Below are 21,663 nucleotides of genomic sequence, written 5' to 3' on the forward strand. Positions count from 1 at the left end.
GCTTGCATGGGCAAGTGTTCAGGCACAGCATTAGAGACCAAAGGCAGAAAAAGGAAGCAAAAAGAGAATCCTTTGTAATACCAGCAATTTGGGGAGGCTGAGGCAGGAGGATCACTTGAGCCCAGGGGTTTGAGACCAACCTGGGCAATGTAGGGAGACCCCGTCTCTACTTAAACAAACAAACAAAGTCAGGCATGGTGATGCATACCTATGGACCTAGCTACTAGGGAGATTGAGGCAGAAGGATCACTTGAACCCAGGAGTTCAAGGCTACAGTGAGCCGTGATTGTACCACTGCAACTCCAGAGCCTGGGTGACAGAGCAAGACCCTACCTCAAAAAAAAAAAAAAAAAAAAAAAAAAAAGAAGAGAGAATCCTTGGGCACAGGCATCTGATTTGCTTCTTCTTCTGGGAGAACCAGAGCTTTGGAATTAAGAGAAAAATGACAATACGGATAATTAGGAGAGGGGCCAGAGGCCACCTCCTACAACTCCATTTTTTAGAAATTGGATTCAAGCAAGGGATGCTAACTCAATAACTTCATTCATTCCACAAATGCTTATTAATTGCTTACTCTGTACCAGGGGCTGTGCCCAGGCAAGCAGGGAAGACACAAGTGAATGGGTGTGATGAGTGTCATAAGAGAGGAAGGAAGGGTGCACTGGAGGAGCTCATGAATAAAGCTGGGAGGCTAAGGACCTAAGCTAGCTGCAGGCGGGAAATGGCCCCAGATTCTAGTTCCCTAACTACATTACAAAGTTTCCTGGGGTCACAGACTGTTCCTTCTATTCCGCAGTCTTAAAGAATGCATCTAGTTCTGCAGCTTGCAAACTTTTACTTTCATTTATGTATTTTTATTTGTAAGTGTTTATATCAATAAGCAAAACTAAATTTTAGAGACACTGGCTGACATTAGTTTGGATATCATTAGTTTATTATAAAAGAGAGACATGGAAATTATTTACACGATGAAAGATTTCAGAACTCCAGTGGAATGAGTGGCTTCACATGAGACTTTTTCAATAGTGATTTATTTCAATATATATACTTTCCAAGAATCCACCATCTCTAAATAAAGAATGATCCCTGTCATCCAGAACTACTTTGGTGCCTCCATATTCTAGATTCTGGGGGAAGAATTTTATCTCCAGCTTTTGGGCTAACTGGTTGAATCTCTCTACCCTTTCCTTTGGAGCCCAATACAACAGCTTCTACAGTTGCTTGCAATACTTTCGAGATTTTTCTGGAAGCATAATGCCTCCTTTGGTTACAGTCTCAGCTGCATTCCTTTCAACTAATATCCAAAGAGGCAAAAAAAAAAAAACTTTCTAAATGACTCAGGCCACCATAGCTTATACTCTCCCTTTCAAACTGCTTAAAAGCAGCAGAATCCTTATTCAAACCAAATCTTACCTGGTAGCCCAATGAATACAACAGGAAAAAGGAAAAGGACTTTGGTTGCAATGCAGGTGGGAGCCTGGGGTCCTATCTGAGCAGATATGTCTGCTACCAACCCCCTGCCCTGCTTTTACCATTCATGTTCTTTGGAACTTAAGGTTTTACAGAGCACAAATTTTAAAACCACCCATCTACCACTCCCTCCACTTATAAATGGAAAAATAAAGTGCAAAGAGTTAGAAAGATCTGTTCTTTTCTTCTTTTTTTTTTCTTTTTTAAGAGTCAGGGTCTCAGCTCTGTCACCCAGGCTGGAGTGCAGTGGTGCAATCACAGCTCACTGCAGTCTCCACCTCCTGGGCTCCAGTGATCCTCTCACTACAGTCTCCCTAGTACCTGAAACCACCACAGTCATGTGCCATCATGCCCAGCTTTTTTTTTTTTTTTTTTTTTTTAGACATAGGGTCTCGCCATGTTGCCTAAGCTAGTCTCAAACTGGCCTCAAGTGATCCTCCCACCTCAGGCTCCCAAAGTGTTAGGATTACAGGTGTGAGCCATCACACCCAGCCTTTTTTTTTTTTTTTTTTTTTTTTCTTTTTTTAGATAGAGTCTTGCTCTGTCACCCAGGCTAGAATGCAGAGGTACCATCATAGCTCACCGCAGCCTTGAACCCCTGGACTCAAGCAATCCTTCTGCCTCAGCCTCCCAAAATGCTAGGATTACAGGCATGAGCCATTGAGCCTGGCCTGCTCATTTCTTTTCTATCCCCCAGAACACCTAACATAGGGTACCTATAAAATACAGATGTAGCATCAATGTGGATAACTGAGGAAAGGTATTAGGGCATAGTAAAAAAGAACATGGACTCTGTTGTCAGAGGTGCCAGGGATCAAGTACTAGTTATGCCATTTAATAAATATGTGTCCAAAACATATTTGGACACATATGTGAACAAAACATCCTTTACAGGGCTTTTGGGAGGAGGAAGTGTGTTTGAAGTAATAATACAATAATCATCAATATTTTATTTAATAAAATAACTATATTTTTATTGACTGAAATCATTATGATCATTTTTTGAAGATTCACTCTGTGGTAAGTACTTAGCCCAAAGGCTGGCATTTGCTCAAGATAATCAGTTTCCTTGCCTCTTGCACATGGAATCTCTTGCCCCTTGGCCCCTCTTTAAGTAAGCATTTGCGTACCTTTAGGCTCCTCTGGTAGCACATGCAGTACCACCGCCTTCTTGAACACCTGGCTTTCCCCTTTGAGGCGGATTTCACAGGTATAGGTTCCCTGGTCAGCCTCTTGCACATCTTGGAGCAGGAGAGAGCCATCATTGCATAAGATGTCCCCCATCAACTGTACGCGGTTCTGGAAGCGCCCTATGGGCACACTGAGATTGGAGTAATAGTATAGCACATATTCATCCTGAAGGGCAAAACAGTGTTGGAGAAAATCAAAAGAGGTGCTAGACCGAGGAGCCTGGATCCCAGATACTCTGTTATGTGGGGGCAGCAGAGCTATCATCATGATCATGATCCAAAAGCATTTGGTACCCAGTTAATAAAAATAATGTGCCAGGCAACAGTCCAACTTGCACAAGCTCTGCGGCTCACTTTCTACAAGGACAAATGGAGAAATGCGGTCCACATTTTATTTCTTACAGTTTAAGGTAAAATATAGCACCCACTCTGAAGATCACTCTACGGTTTTAAACTTACAACTTTTGAAAACCATCTCTCATTTTCACCCTAGTTTCTACCACGGCCCCAGATTAGATGGCATTCAGATGCATGATCTATTTTCACTAGTGCTGTGGGTGGTGTTGGCGTGAGAATTCCAGGCATGGCCGGCTGGCTGCCACTTCTCTCATCTCTACCCTCCTCCCGGCAGCAGTATCATAACACAAAAGGAGTCATCCACAGGCAATGGTTCTAGGCTGGGCCCTGGGGAATTCTTTTGGTTTTGGTTTTGGTTTTGTATTGTTTTCCTCCGTCACCCAGGCTGGACTGCAGTGCACAATCCACAGCTCACTGCAGCTTCACCTCCTAGGCTCAGGTGATCCTCCCACCTCAGTCTCCCAAGTAGCTGGGACTACAGGTACATGCCACTGCAGCCAGCTAATTTTTGTGTTTGTTTTTTTTGTAGAGATTGTTTTTTTGCCATGTTGCCCAGGCTGGTCTCGAACTCTTGAGCTCAAGTGATCCCCCCGCCTTAGCCTCCCAAAGTGCTGGGATTACAGGCGTGAGTTACCACACCCGGCAGAAATTCTTACTCTACTTACACCATGGACCTATCCCTCTTATAAAAATAAAGGCCAATAAAAATGTGAGTGAGAGTAGTGTTATAGGGACAACGGGGAGTGTGCTCTGTTGAGCTACAAAAACAATATTTTATTTGCAAACATTGGGAGTTTCTTGTTAGTAACAAACTACGTGGGATGTTTTTCACAAATGATCCTGATATACGAGTATCTATACAGACTCTCTGATGAGGCTTAATACACTGTTCCTCACTCCAAAGAGCTCCATGAAAGACCCTTGCCCAGCCATGCTGCATCTGCTAATCCCAACACTTTAAGCAGCCACAAAGGAGAAAAGGATGATTCCCCAGCACATAAATGGAACAGTGAAAAACACTGAAAGAATCTGTCCTCCTCCCTACCCCAAAAAAGATTACTGTGGTATAGTTCCTATGCCTAGGTCAGAGCTCTCCTTTCTAGAACCTTGGAATTTACCCCTCTCACCCGCTTCTGCTACTTAACAAAGGGTAGAGATAAAGGAAGGAAACTAAAAGAATTTCATGTGCAAGAACAAGGAACCTCTCATTTCATGTGTGTGTCTCCCATTAGCCCCTTAACTACTTGAAAGGTAAGCATTACCATTATTGTAATTGCCTTCCTCTTCACAGCTCAGGAAGCTAAGATCAGCAAGGTTGAGTAACTTACTTACCCAGCTGATAACATAACCAAGTTCCTGAGCTAGTACAAGGCCCAGTAGTGATCATCTCCAAAGCCCCGGCTCTTGTAACACCTCCTGGTGACACCTGATGCCTGACTCTTACACCACTCTGTCCTGACACCAGCAGTCAGGGGCTTCTATTACATAATGATGTTTCCCCCGCGTTACCTTGGCCTGCTCTCCTGATGAGAGAATCCAGTCTATCTTGAATATGCATTTGTCTTCTGTGCTCTGGAAAACACATCCCATCAGAGCTGAATCACCCACATGGACTGTTAGCTCAGCGGGGGAAACACTCAAGTCATTCAGGCCCAAGGAATAATCTATAGAAGTCAAAGGCAAGAGGACACATCATTTAGACAAATACTCTCAACAACAAAAATCAATTTCAATCATGGAGTACTAAACACCCCTCTCCCTGGATGATCCAACATAGACAAAGTCCTCAGAGGCGTGTTCAAAGGCAGCATGGCATCCCTGTCCTCTAGTTACCTATATGGCTCATCAGAAGGGTTCTGCAATCTTCATACTACAATAAATGCTGTCTGGCTCCCTCCTCCTATCTAGTCCCTTACGCTTTTCTGGAATTCTTCCTCCCAACCTTTCTAAAGAAATAAGGGAAACCCTGGAAGTCTCTCATTTCTGATCATCAATTTAGACACCCACCTCCACTTACCAGGAAATGGGATGTTCCTTGCTCTTAAGTCTCCCACTGGTTCCCTCTCTGAAAAAAGGACCTTTTGTCTACTTCCTCTTCGTCTTTTAGTTCCTTTACAAAAGCTTATTTCTGCATTTGCTGGCTGATTCTGGCTGTAGGGCAGGTCCTTATAATTAGGCCACCATGGAGCATAGCTTTCCTCCTGCATTTCCACTGTGTTTGTCCTCTCCCTGCCTCACCCCTCCAGCTTTGTCATCAGCTTTCCAGCCTCTAGGTGCTTCACACAGGGACCCCTGTCCATTATCTCTATGTTGCTCAAGCAATTTCAAGAGGTCACTACAAGAAAAAAACATTACATGGATATTTCTGTTTTCACAAGATATGCTCTATGCAAAGAGACAACAAAATCAAGAAAGATACATTTAGATGCTGCCCAGTTCATATCAGAGAAGAGCCAAGTGATGGGAATGAACAGAATATGTGCCAGTCTTTTCATGCAAGCTGTTTCCCTGAGAGAAGAGAGTTAACTTCCTGCCCAACAGCAGGCTCACACAGCAGGGAGGACACAAAAGAAAACAGCAACTCTAAACCCTTCAGAGGGAATTATTTTGAAAGAAATCAAAATTGGCTCCAACAAATATTTGGAATTTTCCTGTAAGGAAGAATTGAGCAATTCCACGTGTGGTCGAAAGTGTAATAAGCGAATTTAATACTAAGAACACTGTGCGTAGAATTAAATGAAGAACTGCTAGGAAGCAACAACAGCAACCAAAGCAAAGAGAAACTGATGTTTGAAGGGCAATCTTAGTAGAGAAACAGCTGAAGAAGATGAGATTTTCTGCAAGAAAAGAAAACCTCTCCACAAAAACTACAAAACCCCCAGTGTCACCAAGTCACCACATACAGGGGTTGGACTAGTAGCTTTCTGGATTGGAGGGCAAAAACCTGCAGGCTGCTCCACAGATCTCTGGGAAAATGTCTAAATACCTTCTGAGATCATTATAACCCTGCTTCTTTGAGAAAAATTCTCTAATGGGCCGGGCGCAGTGGCTCAAGCCTATAATCCCAGCACTTTGGGAGGCCGAGACAGGCGGATCACTAGGTCAGGAGATCGAGACCATCCTGGCTAACACGGTGAAACCCCGTCTCTACTAAAAAATACAAAAAACTAGCCGGGCGAGGTGGCGGGCGCCTGTAGTCCCAGCTACTCCGGAGGCTGAAGCAGGAGAATGGCGTAAACCCCTGAGGCGGAGCTTGCAGTGAGCTGAGATCCGGCCACTGCACTCCAGCCTGGGCGACAGAGTGAGACTCCGTCTCAAAAAAAAAAAAAAAAAAAGAAAAAAGAAAAATTCTCTAACGAACACCATTTTGGTGTGCGTGCATATGTGCATGTTTGTACACACTCTGTATTGCCTAGAATAGGAGCAAAGGCAACCCTGTTATATACTTTGCTGAGTCAGGGTTTAAATCACTGTCCAAAGTTCAAAAAATGATAATAAAGAGAAAAAGAAAAGGCTATGAGAGCAAAGCACCTGATGAATTTCTTCTCCTTCCAGAACTACACCCACAGGATAAAGAAAAAAGCATGGGGGAAAGGATGAAAACCTAGAAACCAGTGGAGATGAGCAACAAGAAGCCCAGTACTTAGGTGGAGGTGTAAAGAGGAGACTAATCTGGTCCGAGGAGATGGCCAGGTCAGGCTCCTCAGAAGTAAGTGGAGCATAAGGGGAAACCTGAAGGGTAAGGAAGCCTTGGGCGGGCTTGCTAGAGTGAAGTGTTGGGAGGAAGGTTCCAGGCAAAGGAAACCACCACAAATTGGGAAAGAGCTCAGTGAATTTGAGGAACCACAAGAAGGCCGGCGTGGCTGTAGCATGAAAACAGCTCTGGGCCTCTCTTTGGTAATTTCAGTTCCTGATTCAAGGCGAACTGTGGTTTTAAAGATAACAATTTAAAGTGCAGGAATGCCACAGAGAAACTTTCTTTTAGTCACGTAAGAGGGTCCCAGAACACCCTTTAGGACCCAAAGCCATTCTGTTTCTAATGGAAACAGGAAGATTCAGCCTCCCAAGAAACCATAAGCTAGCTGGCTTCAAAAACAGCTGCTTCAACAAAACTGTGAAGTTCCATATTAGGATTTCCATCTTCAAGAAACCCAGGGGAATCAAAAACATATCAAATTGGCTTTTAATAATGCACAGAACTTAGGAGAAATCAAATATCCCACACAGTCCCTTAGCTTCTACTTACCCAGTAACACTGGCAGCAGGATGAGTTTCAGTGGGCAAAACATGCTGCTCTCAACTTTTAAACCTTAAGATAAAAGAACAAAAATCAGAAAATCATGTCAAGAGAAGTTCATTAACTTAAAAAACCAATAGTGAAGGACTATATGGAGCAGCCTCTGTTTGAGACACTGGTATGCAGCATTGAACAAGAAAAACAAGACGAGGTCCCAGCTCATTTGCAGTTTGCGTGTAGTGGGAGCTGGGGAAAAAAGAAGCAAATGAATGAATGAGTAAGAAAATACCAGATGTCAGTAAGTGATATGATGCAACAAAACAGAGTAGTGTTTGAAGAGTCACTTGGGGGCTGCTTTAGATTGGCCGTAAGGGAAGATTAGATGAAAGTTGCTTTTATAGAGGAAAAAAAGCAAATGATTGCAGGATGCCCTTGAGATGACAACCCTAGACCTTCCACTACCTGTGTATTTCACACAAACAAAAAATTACAGGATATCCAGTCTGAAATTTTCCCCCATCTCTCCACCTAAATTAGAATTACTGCTTTTTTGGGAGGAAGAGGTGGGGGGCAGGAAGAGAGTCTCACTCTGTTGCCCAGGCTGGAGTGCAGTGACGTGATCTCCAGGGCTCAAGCAACCTTCTTATCTCAGCCTCCTGAGTAGCTGGGACTACAGGCATGTTACACCACGCTTGCTAATTTTTTGTTTGTTTGTTTGTTAGTAGTAGAGAGGTCTCTCTGTGTTGCCCAAGCTGGTCTCAAACTCCTGGGCTTGAGTGATCCTCCACCTCAGCCTCCCAAAGTGTTGGGATTATAGGCATGGGCCACTGCGCCTGGCCCACGGTGAACTTTTTATCTTCTTTTTTTTTTAAACTTTTTAAAGGCAAGGCAGTATGGCTAGAATGAGAATTGGGCTGTGCACTGGACAAAAGTGTGTGTTTGATATGCATGTTATCTCTGTAGTATTCATTTCATTGCATTCACCAGTCCCTGGAAAAGGATTCACCGTTCTACAAACTACCCCCAAATTTTCTTAGCTAAACAGAAGAACCCTGACTCTCAGGAGTTACAGCGCAACCAGTCTTGGGTTCCCACCTACTACTGCACCTGGTCTCAGCCGCGGTCTTTACCCCCGGCCACCCGGCCACTGGCGAGATTCCACCTCAGGATCTGCTAAGAGGAACGATGTGTTTTTTGCAATAACAGCAAGGTACCCCGCCCAGCTCTGCTGGGACATCTGGCACATACGATAGCCATTTTAATTAATAAAAATAGATTACTTAAGACCTTCCTTAATCCTATTTTCCAATCAACAAAATCCTCTACCTGGAAAATCAGAGTTAAGCTATTCAAGGAAGTTCCTACCTTAGGTCCCACTTACACAGAGAGGTCAGCTGATCTTGCTGAACCTGTTTCCTTGCCATTAAAAGGGATTGAAAAGGAAAGGATCTAATAGGATAATGTAGATAACAGTGCTTGGAAAATGGGAAGCATTACCATGGAAGATTCTTTATATAGATGAGAGTCAGAAACAGAGTTTGGAGCTTTAGGGGAGATTTCAGGTTCTGAGCTTCTACCTTCCTAAGAATGGCAAATGATGAATCAGAATGAACTGGAAACTTAAGTTTCCATTTTTGAACCTTGTTGTAACAATGTGGATAATAATCACACTGAGCCAGATATACCAGGAGTCACATAGATTCCCCTAAACAGAAGAACCTCTAATGAAAACACAGACCTCTCTCAACATAACCAAGACCCCATTCCTGCTCCATGCCACCCACCTTGCCCCATACATACATGGATGAGGGTCGTAAGGGGCTTCCTTTACAGTATGTCCTAACGTTAGTTCATCACATCTGGGACATCTGTTGCCTTCCCCAGGGAGTTGGTTGTGCTCCCTCTTCTGCCCAGAAAACAGCACTTAGCAGTGGGACATTCCCCCAGCAGCTCACCAACTGCAAGGAGGAGTAATGACTAATTTATGTGTCTGCCACCAACTCAAGTCTGCAGACTCTAAAAGGTAGCACCATACGTGCCTTGTTTATACGTGTGTCCTGGTGCCGTGTTACAGCGCCGGTAAAATGCCTGGCATATACTGGATAAATGCTTATAGCTGACAATGTGACCATTAAGTTGAAATCAACTTAAAGGCATCTTGCAGCAGCCCCCCGCTCCACTCTATTCTAAGAGGAAGCCAGCGACTCTAAAAAGATTCTGAATCTCGGCACTAAATCTGAGTAACTCAGAGCCCCACCCAAACCATCTTCAAACAAATTCTAAGAAACATAAGTATCATTAATAGAAGACACTCATTATCAGTCCTACGTACTCAAATGCACCATTAGAACTCGGTGAAGAGAGAAGTAATGATTTTAGCAGAAAAATTACTAAGAGTTTTTTTTAAACGTTCTTCTGGGCTCAGAACTTCCTTTAACTAACTCTTTGATCTTTGGGAAAATCACTGGGCCTTGTTTTCAATATTAAAAGATCAGACCTTTTTCTTAATAGAGCAGCACACTAGTAATCAGTAGTTGAGATGTAATAAAGCAGAGAAGGTTAATGCCAGGCCCTGGGTGCTTTGCACATTAACTGATTTAATCCTCACAACAACCCCATGAGGTTTTACAGATGAGGAAATGAGGCAGAGAATGGCAACGTGACTTGCCTGAGAACACAGAGCGAGTGGCAGAGCGAGGATTCAAGCCCAGGCATCCCGGATCCGAGCCTGTGTCTTCGCTACACTATGCTGTTACTCCACATTTGAGAAAGTAACCAATATTTTAGAGCAAAGCTTTTCTGAACTTTATTTGTCAAAAGAAGATTAATCTGTTCCTCCTGACTGAATGGTCTTCCAATCCGCCTTGCTCAGGCCTTCACCCAGTTAACACCTGCTCATCGCTCACATCTCAAGTTAAATGCCATCTCCTCAGGAAACCTCTCCTCAACCATTCATCCCAGGACAGGTCCCTAAGCCACATGTCTTTTTTTTTATTTTGAGATGGAGTTTCAGTTTTTTGCCTAGGCTGGAGTGCAATGGCGCAATCTCGGCTCACGGCAACCTCCGCCTCCCAGGTTCAAGTGATTCTTCTGCCTCAGCCTCCTGGGTAGCTGGGATTACAGGCATGTGCCACCATGCCCGGCTAACTTTGTATTTTTAGTAGAGACAGGGTTTCACCATGCTGGCCATGCTGGTCTCAAACTCCCCACCTCAGGTGATCTGCTCACCTCAGCCTACCAATGTGCTGGGACTACAGGCGTAAGCTACCACGCCCAGCAGCCACATGTCTTAATATTACCTCTACCTTTCCTTTAGGGTATGGGCCACTATGTCTATTTATTTGAGTGCTCATTTAATTAAGACCTGCTCTCTACCTCCACTCCCAAACTATAAGCTCCATGAAGCCAAGAGCCATGCCCATGAGCCACCACCCTTCCAGTGCCAGCGTGGTGTGAGATACAGGGACATGCTCAGTAACTACTTGTCAAATGAGTTCATAACACCTTGGACATTTACCAAGAACACTATCTGAGTTTGAATTTCCTAGTTAGTTGACAGATATTTGCAAATTCCTCTCTATATATTCACCAACACACACAAATTCTGAATTTTTTATACACATTTAGCTGAATAACAAAATTCCAATTTCATATATAGATAAATAAAATGAATCTCCATTTTTTAAAAAATCCAGCAAAAATATTCAGAAGCACCTTAAGCACCTTGATAAGAGACACCATTGAAATTCTCAGCTTCTACCCTGCTTCCTTCTCTTTCCAGATACTAATTTATCTCCTCAGCAGATGTTTTGAGATAATTCTCCATAGTAAGTTACCTCATCTTTTGGCCAAATATTTTGACCTGAGCTCATGGTTCTTTCACAATATAAATTCTGGCAAATACCTTCTGTCTTTCTAGGGGGTTATGACTATCAGGATCTTCTTTTCTATTACTAATAGTGTAGGGGGGTTAAAAATGGGCAAATGGTCTGAACAGACATTTCTCAAAAGAAGACATACAAATGGCCAACATATATATGAAAAAAAAAATTCTCAATATCAGTAATCATGGAAATGCAAATGAAACCCACAATGAGTTATCATCTCACTCCAGTTAAGGTTATTATCAAAAAGACAAACACACACACACACAAATGTTGGTGAGGATGCAGAGAAAAGGGGACTCTTACACACTGTTGGTAGGAATGCAAAGTAGCACAGCCACTATGGAGAACAGTATGTGTGTAGTCCTGATAAGTAAGTAACAATGAGGAGGGGCCCCAGTTCGGGGAGGGCCCAAGTGTGGAAGAACAATGAACTTGACTGTTCTGAGACACAGCTAATCAAACAACCTGAGGGCATAATGACTTCTATGGGCACAGTGACCTCTTTCACGGGTAGCCCCCTCCAGCACCACCCTATAAAACTTCCCTTCAGCCCCTGCCTCTTTGCAGACAGCGCTTTCTCTGCTGTGCTGCCCATTACAACCTTGCAACATATTTTCATATCTTCTCTAATAAATCTGCCTTCTTTCCGATGACTGTCTTTGAAACACATTTGCTGCCAGTGACATCAGCCCTAGCTAGTCACTACCCGCAACATTTTGGTGATCCAAAAGGGGATTGCTTGGGGACCTCTCCACTACTCTCTCCCTTGCCTCTCCTCCAACTCCAATATCTCGGTGCACAGCATCCAAGTTTGGAGACAACTGAAGGTCCTGGCCAGGGCCACTCCCCAGTGGACCAGAAGGTCCTGGTGAGAAGTCGTCACCCAACCAGAGTTTGCTTTCCTTTTCAGTTTTCAACGGAAACAAACTCTAGTATCCCTCTGGCAACTTATGACAACTGGCCAGGGCCACTTCCTGGTGTGGCCTGAAGGCCAGGGGCTGAAGAGTCTTGTCTGCCTTGCCCAGGAGAGAGGAAAACCCTCTCCTATCTTTTCTGGTCAAAAGTCCCTCTATGTGTCACAATTGGCACACGTGGTTTGGGGGACTCACACCCCCCTCTTTCTCACTCTAACTTCTCCCTGTGAAGACAGGCAGACCTCCTGCTCTGGATGTTCCCAAACTAGGTGGGCTCAAGCAACCTCCGAGCAGTGAGTCTCCCCATTCCCCTCCCGTCCTCATACCTGAACCAATCATTCGGTGCAAGGCCCCAGTGCAAAGAGGTCTTTCTGATAGCTGGGATGCCCTTTAGAAAGTGCACCCCAGTCCGTCAGTGGATGTGAGTGGAACATGTTTCCTCAGCGAGAAGCCCCAAGAGAAAGCAGTTTGTGTCCCCAGCAGACATTAGCCCCCAGAGGCTGGCTCATCATTTTCCAGTCCCACCATGGGACAAATCCCGTCTGTTCCTTCAGACTCACCTCTGCATTGCATCCTAAAACATTGAGACAAATTTAACCCTCAGACTCTCAAAAAGAAACAACTTTCTTGTGTAATACAGCATGGCCCCTATGCAAAAAAATCCTCAACTTAGCCTCATCAGTCTTTTACAACCAAGAGCAGAATGAGGAGGGCAGAGCTAAGGAGAAAGAAAAATGCAGAGACAAAGGCAGGCTCAATTGTTGGCTGATTTAGAAGCCCTCGGCCCCTCCAGTTGCCCTAAGGACACTCGTCCAGGTAAGTGCCCTCAGTGCAGATGGCCAGGCCACTGGAAGGCAAACTGCCCCAATGGGATACATGAGAAAAAGCCCTTCACAGCTTGCTCCCTCTGCCACAAGCTCAGCTGCTGAAAATGGGACTGTTCTGAGGGCTGAAAGGCCCTGAGGACAGAATTCTAGCCCTTGATGGCCTTAAACTGAAGTGGGCTCTCTGCCCTAGCTGAATTCCAAATCACAACAAAACAAAGCCAAGGGTGACTCTGGAAGTGCCAAGTAAAATTATCCATTTCCCCTTTGAGTTCAAGAGCTGCCTGTCTTGGAGACACCTCCTCTCCCCCTTTCTGGAACTACCTTTTGCCTATATGGTAAAAATCTGGAAAATCACTATCTGGAGTTTAACAGGCTTTAAGATTGAGCCACTGTTGGAATTGAGTACACCATTTAAAGGAAAAGGCTAAATTAAAAGAAGGTGCGTAATAATAACATGGCTAGTCCTAGAAAGTTCTCTTGAGCAGTTAAAATTCTTTGCAAGCTTGCAAATGCTCTAAACTCCTCCTGGAAAAAACAACAGCAGTCACCTTGCACTATAGGTCACTGGTCCCCAATCTTTTTGGCACCAAGGACCCGTTTCATGGAAGACAATTTTTCCACAGACCAGGGAGGGTGGAGGATGATTTGGGGATGAAACCATTCCACCTCAGATCACCAGGCATTAGATTCTCATAAGAAGCATGAAACCTAGATCCCTCACATGTGCAGTTCACAATAGGTTCACACTCCTATGAGAATCCTCGCTAATCTGAAAGGAGGCAGGGCTCAGGCAGTAACGCTTGCTCGTCTGCCTGCCACTTACCTCCTGCTGAGCAGTTCGGTTCCTGACAGGCCATGGACCAGTGCCAGTCTACTGCCTAGGGATTGGGGACCCCTGCTGTAGCTCAACTACTAGGGCTTTGCCCTCTCAGAGGGGTGTGCTGGGTTCAATTCCTGGCTTCAAAAGTGAATCTTTTGTGGTTTAATCATTTATTGATTCTTTTCTCTTCCATGGACAGCTCCTAATTTTCTGTCTTGAAATTTTTTTCTCTGAGTTACCTTTGGGGCAATTCTAAATCTTGTAAATTGCTTACCATCTCTTTGGAGACACCTTGTGTCTCCAGACACACACGGACCTTGTGCATCCATATTTAAGTTATCCCCTTACTTAAGGTTTAGTAATTTCACATAGGAGGTTACCTTTAGGTAACGATTCAAAAGCCAGAAATATTGGCCATTTGTCCCGGCTAAAATCTGGTAACAAAAGATTTTTAAGAGATTTTTATTTTGAGAACTCCATAGTCAGAAATCAACTTAATTAAAGATGATATTTGGGCTGTATGTATACAGATATTGTTTTAAAAGCCCCTGCTGGCCAGGCACAGTGGCTCATGCCTATAATCCTAGCACTTTGAGAGGCCAAAGTGGACAGATCGCTTGAGCCCAGGAGTTTGAGATCAGCCTGGGCAACTTGGCGAAACCCCATCTGTATTAAAAAAAAAAAAAAAATTAGCTGGGCATAGTGGCAGGCACCTGTAGTCCTAGCTACTCAGGAGGCTGAAGTGGGAGGATCACTTGAGCTCAGGAGGTTGAGGCTGCAGTGAGTTGTGATCACACCACTGCATTCCAACCTGGCAACAGCGCGAGACTCCATCTAAACAAACAAAAAACCCCTGCTCTCCCTCTAAGAACTTCTCAGTCAATGGAATTTGGTCTTGATTCTCCATTTCTGTCTGTGTATTTATATGTGTTGTGTGTATAGTATTTATATAAAAGAGCTCTAATTAATTGGCTCAAAAAAACGAAAATCAAGCATATTATCAGAAAAAATTGAAACTTTAATCCCTTTTAGGTCACATGACTCTAATGATTTTTAAAAATAAAGACAGCGTAAATACAATAAAAAACAAAGACAGTGTAAAGAAAGAATGTGTTTTGGTGGGAGGTTATTAAGAAGTCATGTGAATGTGGTTTCTGTTAAACAGAATGTAATTTTGTCTAGCTCAGAGGGTTTTAACTGTTGGCCTCACCTAAAAGAGTAATGGGACAGCTGGGCATGGTGACTCACGCCTGTAATCCCAGAACTTTGGGAGGCTGAGGTGGGCAGATCACTTGAGGTCAGGAGTTTGAGACCAGCCTGGCCAACATGGCAAAACCCCATCTCTACTAAAAATACAAAAATTAGTCTCGTGTGGTGTTGAGTGCCTGTAATCCCAGCTACTTGGGAGGCTGAGGCAGGAGAATCACTTGAACTTGGGAGGCGGAGGTTGCAGTGAGCTGAGATTGTGGCACTGCATGCCAGCCTAGGTGACGGAGTGAGACTCTGTCTAAAAAAAAAAAAAAAAAAAAGAGTAACGGGACAAAACTGATGGTTCAAGCAAGTTGAAAAGGGTTTGTGAAGGGTTAATCTTGTGAAAAGTTCTGTAGGTACAAGCAAGTTGGCTAAGACTCAAAGGGGATTACTTAGCTTTTCCATAGGTCGAACACTGAAATAAAAGCACACTGATGTAGGGCCAGAATCGGGGCCCATGTGTCTGAATAATGGTTTTCTAGAGAATTTATTTGTTTAACAGAAAATTGTAAAGAATTATGAGAGGTGTGTGGACATTTCACCTTATGGTCAAACTAACTATGATTGTATAGATTTGTATATAAGGTTTTATTATGAATTGGATATAACATTCATAATATACTAATGCAAAGGTGAAATTTTGCTTTCTCTCTTAAACAAGATTTTTGCATAATATTTTAAAATAATGAGAGATTTTTGTTTACCTTTCAATAAACAACAGAAAAAGGAGGGGAGAGGAGACAGATTCGGTTGGTGGTCATGCTGTCTTTATTGCGACCTGCTTGGAAAGTTGACTCTCCCCTCTATCAGCAAGTAAAGATTTTTTCCTTTTAGAAATTTTGGAGTTATCATTTTGGCTACATAAATGACTTGTAGTGACTCTATACTAATCTTCCCTGAGCAACTCTCCTCCAAATCCTGTTGGGTAATGAGAACAAGTGGCACCCCCCCCCGCCCAAAAAATCCATACCCCTTTATATTATTTAAGGGACCAATTACCAATCTCCCGCCAGTCCCTGGTAATATCCAAATGCCCCACACCCCTTTGGGGCAAAAATATCCTCTCCAAGATGGGTGGCTGCTTAATGTTTACCCAACTTGTGAATTCATCTTTCCCTCTAATATCCCCGTTTCTCCCAGGAAAGCTACCTAAATCTTTAACCAATAGCTTCAACCTGGATAGTCCTATCTCGGGGGTTTAAAAATAGCCCACACTTATACAGACACACCCTAGCAAGAAATTCAACCTAGAAATCTCTTGAGGGGGGATAACTTCCTCATATGTGGCCCCTTCACAGAACTCGCACAGCAACACACAGTATAAACCTTTACTTCCAAACAAAAGGAAAATATTTTTTTGTCTAATTCAAAGGTTATATATAGGCCAGATGTGGTAACTCATGCCGGTAATCCCAGCACTCTGGAAGGCCAAGGCATGCAGATCACCTGTGGTCAGGAGTTCAAGATCAGCCTGGCCAACATAGCAAAGCCCTGTCTCTACTAAAAAAATACAAAAATTAGCTGGGTGTGGTGGCACACACCTGTAGTCCCAGCTACTTGGGAGGCTGAGGCAGGAGAATTGCTTGAACCCACAAGGTGGAGACTGTAGTGAGCCAAGATTGTGCCACTGCACTCCAGCCTGGATGATAGAGTGAGACTCCATCTCAAAAAAAAAAAAAAAAAAAAAAAACAGGTTACTTATAAAACAAGGTAAAAGGAATGAGGAAATAAGAGAGACATAAAGACGGTTATAAAGGTGAAGGCCAGGTGCGGTGGCTCATGCCTGTAATCTTAGCACTTTGGGAGGCCAAGGTGGTGGATCACTTGAGGTCAGGAGTTCAAGACAAGCCTGGTCAACAGGGTGAAACCCCATCTCTACTAAAAATACAAACATTAGCCAGGCATAGTGGCTTGTGCCTGTAGTCCCAGCTACCTGGGAGGCTGAGGCACAAGAATCACTTGAACTCAGGAAGCAGAGGTTACAGTGAGCCGAGATCGCACCACTGCACTCCAGCCTGGGTGATAGAGTGAGACTCTGTCTCAAAAAAATAAAAATAAAAATAATAAAACAAAAAAGAAGAAGAAAGTTATAAAGGTGAAGAGGTATTTTTGATAAGGAGAGTTATAAAGAAAGAAATTTTATATAAGAACGGATCTTGTGTGATAAATTCTTGTCATAAAGTAAAATGACTGATTGTTAAGAAAGAGGGAAGTTTAGGACAAGTCAGAAAGTCCAAGCCCATCATAGATAGTCATGACCAGTGTAAGTCATGAGAAAATTCATGAAAGAAATTTATAAAAGGAATGTTGTATGTAATTAAGGTATAATCGTCTGTCTAAAATTGGTTCCCTATGCTGTGTTTAAATTCAAACACTTTTTCATCAAGTAACTTCTAGGTTATCTAAATGGGCTTTCACTAAGGAAAAATAGACTGCAAAAGGTTTTTCTTCGCCTTTTCAGTAACTGGCTTAAGAAATAAAATTGTATCTTCTAAAATTCAGCAGTTTCACCTTCAAATGATGCTGTGAATGGGGTATCAGTCTCTCCCCAATGATGCCTGCTACCTTTACCAGTCTCCCCTGAATTCAGTTGGACACCAGTTTTGCCTTGACATGCTCCCCCTCTCTGATGAGACCCTTCCTCCAGCAAAATCCAATATCCTAGGTCCCACAATCCAGGATGGGTCTCTTGACAGATCAACAATCGTAGGTAGGGAGAACTCTATGCCCCTGGTCAGCAGGAAGTAGTTGGAAGATGAGACCTCTGCCCAATGCCAAAGATTTGTCATTGTTGTTCTGCCAAGGGTGGAATGTAGAGTCCTGATAAGCAAGCAACAATGAGGAAGGGGCCCCAAGTTGGGGAGGGTCCCAGGTGGGGAAGAACAATGAACAATTGTTCTGAGAGTAGCTAATCAAACTACTCAAGGGCACAATGACCTCTGTGGGCACAGTGACCTGGTTCCACAGGTAGCCCGCTCCATCACGACCCTATAAAACTTCTCTCTAGTCCCTGCCTCTTTGCAGACAGCCCTTTCCCTGCTGTGCTGCCCAGCAACCTTGCAAGGTATTTTTTTACTTATGGCTGTCTTGGTAAATACCCTTACCACCCATGACACCAGCCCTGGCTAGTCACTACCCAGGAAAATATGGAGGTCCCTCAAAAAACTACAAATAAACTACTATACGATCTAGCAATCCCACCACTGGACCTTTATCCAAAGGAAAGGAAATCATTACATTGAAGAGACATCTGCACTCCTGTTTATTGCAGCACTTATTACAGTAGCCAAAACATAGAATCAATCTAGGTGTTCAACAATAGATAAATGGGTAAAGAAAATGTGATATATGTACACAATGAAATATTATTTGAGCATTAAAAAGAATGAAATCTATGATTCACAGTAACATAGATGGAAATGGAAGACATTCTGTAAAGTGAGATAAGCCGGGAACGGAAACTTAAACACTGAATGTACTCACTCATATGTGGAAGCTAAAAACATTGATCTCACAGAAGTAAAAAGCAGAACAGAGGATACTAGAGGGGAAGGGACACAGGGAGAGATTTGTCAACAGAAACAAAATTACAGCTAGATAGGAAGAATAAATTCTAGTGTCCTATACCACTTTAAGATGGCTATGGTTAACAACAATGCATAGTTTCCAAGAGGTAGAAGGAGGATACTGAGTGTTCCTAACACAAATAAAGGAAAAAAAGTTTGACATGATGGATATGCTAATTAGTCTGATCCGATCACTATACACTGTATGTATCAAAACACCCCTGTGTACCCCATAAATATGTGGAATTATTATGTGTCAATTTTTAAAGTTACTAAACAGTGTAGGGAAATTGTTCTCCTTGGCAGTTACTACAGAAAAAAACATCTTCGGAAAAGAGATATGCCACAATGAGACCACCATACAAGATGCCAAAGTTACCCCCCAAATGACAATATCATGAGACAAAATAAGGGAGAGCTGCTGTCCCTCAGTGTTTGTCCCTAGTAAGGACAACTAACCACTGATCAAACAGACAACTGCACAGCCTTCTTTCACTCAGAGTGTTGTCCACCTGCAGTGCCGAGTCCTCTCAATCCATCTGCGTACTGCTGTGCACTTCTGGGCTCTCAGATGTTTTTAGGTCTCCAAGTCTATATAACCACTCTAAGCCATGCCTCTTAATATGTGCCCTCATTTTCCATTGTTAAGCCATTGAACACAGACTGGTAGGTCACATGGCTTCTGTAACACAGTCTAGGTGACATCGGTTAACTCTCTACACGAATGGGACCCTGGAGGTCCTTACTCCTGCTCCCTGCTTCAGAGTGGGTTATACCTAAACCATCCTGCATGAGCCTTTCCCAAGGTCAGGGCTGTGCTGAGGGTGTAACAAGTATGGACAGTAGTCTAGCTCTCTTGGGAGATTTAAGTCTCGGGCTTCTAAAGGTTAAATATTGGCATGTCTATAATGGGGAGAAGAAAAACAGTGGTATAACTATGTAAAATGATGGATATATTAATCTGCTTCACCATAGTAAACTTTTTACTATCTACATGTATCCCACAACATCATGTTGTTTGCCTTAAATATACACAATGAAATTTGTTTAAAAATAAAATTTAAAACTGTCTTCTAAAAAGAAAAATAGTGAAGAAAGAGCTCTGCTGTGAGCTCAAGAACAGCCAGTCACAGCTCCACCTAAACCCATGGGTGACTTAAAGCTGAAGCCTTGTCATCATCACTGTCACATACTCTTATTATGAGGAAACTTTGCTCCTCTTTTTGCTGAGGAGATTCACCTAAGTTACTCTACATGACAGTAACTGAAACAGCACCCACTAGACTACTTTATGACATCCCCCTCCAGAGATCAAGAGTTCTGCAATCACGGCTTCACAATCCTGAGAGACTACCAATTCAACCAGCCTTCAGGACTGGCACACTTCTGCATGAGAAAAGTTCAAATAATGGCTTAAGAAATTCAAAGCAACTGCTTACCCAAGATGAAGAGCACCCAGGAGAGGCAGTGCACTGAAATCTCCCCACAGCTGCAGTTCCCAAGCTCAACTGAAAGACTGCTGTGAGCACTCTAGGTTAGGCTCAGAGCAAACCAAACACGTGCCTTCTGAAGTGGCTGCAGAGATGCAAACAGGAACCTCTAACTCAAGGTTCTCATTTCAGTCTCATTACCCAATTTTTATGTATATTTTCATTCTAAAAAGAGGTGACAAATTCAACCTACTGAAGTGAACCTCACACTCAGACTTCTTCAGATGCCATCTTCCCTTTTAGATGACAAGCCCTCTGAGGGTAGGAGCTTGAATGGCACCAGGCAAGTAGGTGCTGAGAAAGAAATCCGTTTCATGCAAACAAAATACAATAAATGTAATATTAACACAAAACATTCTGTCTTAAAGATATGCAACCTCTTTTATTTTTCCTCTCGAAACAGAGGTGCAACCTCGCCAGGCAATCACCCAATCACTGCTTCCAAAGATATGCCTGCCCAGTCCTCCAACTCGCTACGTAGACATGAGTTTCCTCTGGCCGTGTGATATCAGCATTTCCAGAATACAGGCAGCCATTGATTCCCATAGAGAACCTCTTGGGTGACTTGGACATCCTAGATTAGAACTCAAGATTTCTTCACTTCAAGATACCTCTCAGTCTTAGTCACCACTTCAAAAATAGATGTTCTCAATGTATGCACCTTCAACCTCGGCTACATTGGCTTAACCTAGGCATGGGCAGACTCATCTTATGGAACTTGTCCTGTATCATCTGAAAAGCTGTTGAACGTTTCCTCCCAAGCACTATGCTGCACGGTACTTTAGAAGTGATGTGCTAGAGAACCAGCAATCTCCACAGTATAAATATTCCCATCATGGCCTATTTCAAGCTACCAACAGTTTAACAACTGGCTTGCAAAATTCCTAAAAAATGTAATACAGGTTGAGTATCCCTTATCCAATATGCTTGGGACCAGAAGTGTTTCAGATTTCATATTTTTTTTCAGATTTTAGAATATTTGCCAAATACATACCAGTTGAACATCCCTAATCTGAAAATCCAAAATGCTCCAATAAGCATTTCTTTGGAGCATCATGTTGGCACTCAAAGTTTCAGATTTTGGAGTATTTCAGGTTTTGTATTTTCAGATTAGGGATACTCAGCCTGTAATTAGCTCTTGCTACGTGAGCTGGTTCCAGCATACCACAGAATCTCTGCAGGTTCTTGCGAGGCTACAGCTCAGACATGACTGGTTGCACAATGCTGAAAACCACTGTTAAATCAAGTTCAGCCTAAGCTGCCTCCTTACATATCTTAAGTTTGGTCTAAAGGTTTCTCTGTACATCATGAACTATAACCTAAATGGAATTGTATATAGACTGTAGTCTACTCTTATGCCAATCACTGAGTTTGGCCAATCAAAGATGACCAACGATTCAAACTGTTCAAATAAGGCAAACACTGAGCTGTAACCAATCCGGCTGTTTCTGTACCTCACTTCTGTTTTTAGTACATCATTTTCCTTTTGCTGTCCATAAATCTTCCACCACGTGGCTGCGCTGGAGTCTCTGGGCCTACTCTGGCTCTCGAGACTGCCCGATTCGTGAATCATTCTGTGCTCAATTCAACTCTTTTAAATTTAATTCAGCTAAGTTTCTCTTTTAACACCACAAACCCCCATCTTTTTCACATG

General features: G+C 43.1%; 1 protein-coding gene across 4 annotated transcripts in view; it reads right to left on the reverse strand.

Moving 5' to 3' along the window:
- Positions 1-21,576, reverse strand: part of LOC105476418 (junction adhesion molecule like) — a 35,469-nt gene extending 13,893 nt beyond the window's left edge. For 2 of the 4 annotated variants that reach the window (XM_071075634.1, XM_071075633.1), the window contains exons 1-5: positions 19,959-21,576; positions 7,264-7,326; positions 5,035-5,352; positions 4,527-4,681; positions 2,601-2,826 (exon numbers count right to left, since the gene is read on the reverse strand). In XM_071075634.1, coding sequence (XP_070931735.1) covers positions 2,601-2,826; positions 4,527-4,681; positions 5,035-5,224 — 571 coding nt within the window. In that variant the 5' untranslated portion in view covers positions 5,225-5,352; positions 7,264-7,326; positions 19,959-21,576. Of the gene's footprint in view, positions 1-2,600; positions 2,827-4,526; positions 4,682-5,034; positions 5,353-7,263; positions 7,327-9,054; positions 9,213-19,958 lie in introns of all 4 variants that reach the window. The other 2 variants (XM_071075635.1, XM_011732369.2) reach the window with 2 other exon arrangements.
- Between the last annotated feature and the right edge of the window lie 87 nt (positions 21,577-21,663).

This window comes from Macaca nemestrina, chromosome 12 (genome assembly GCF_043159975.1).
Source record: "Macaca nemestrina isolate mMacNem1 chromosome 12, mMacNem.hap1, whole genome shotgun sequence".
NCBI classification, from domain to species: domain Eukaryota; kingdom Metazoa; phylum Chordata; class Mammalia; order Primates; family Cercopithecidae; genus Macaca; species Macaca nemestrina.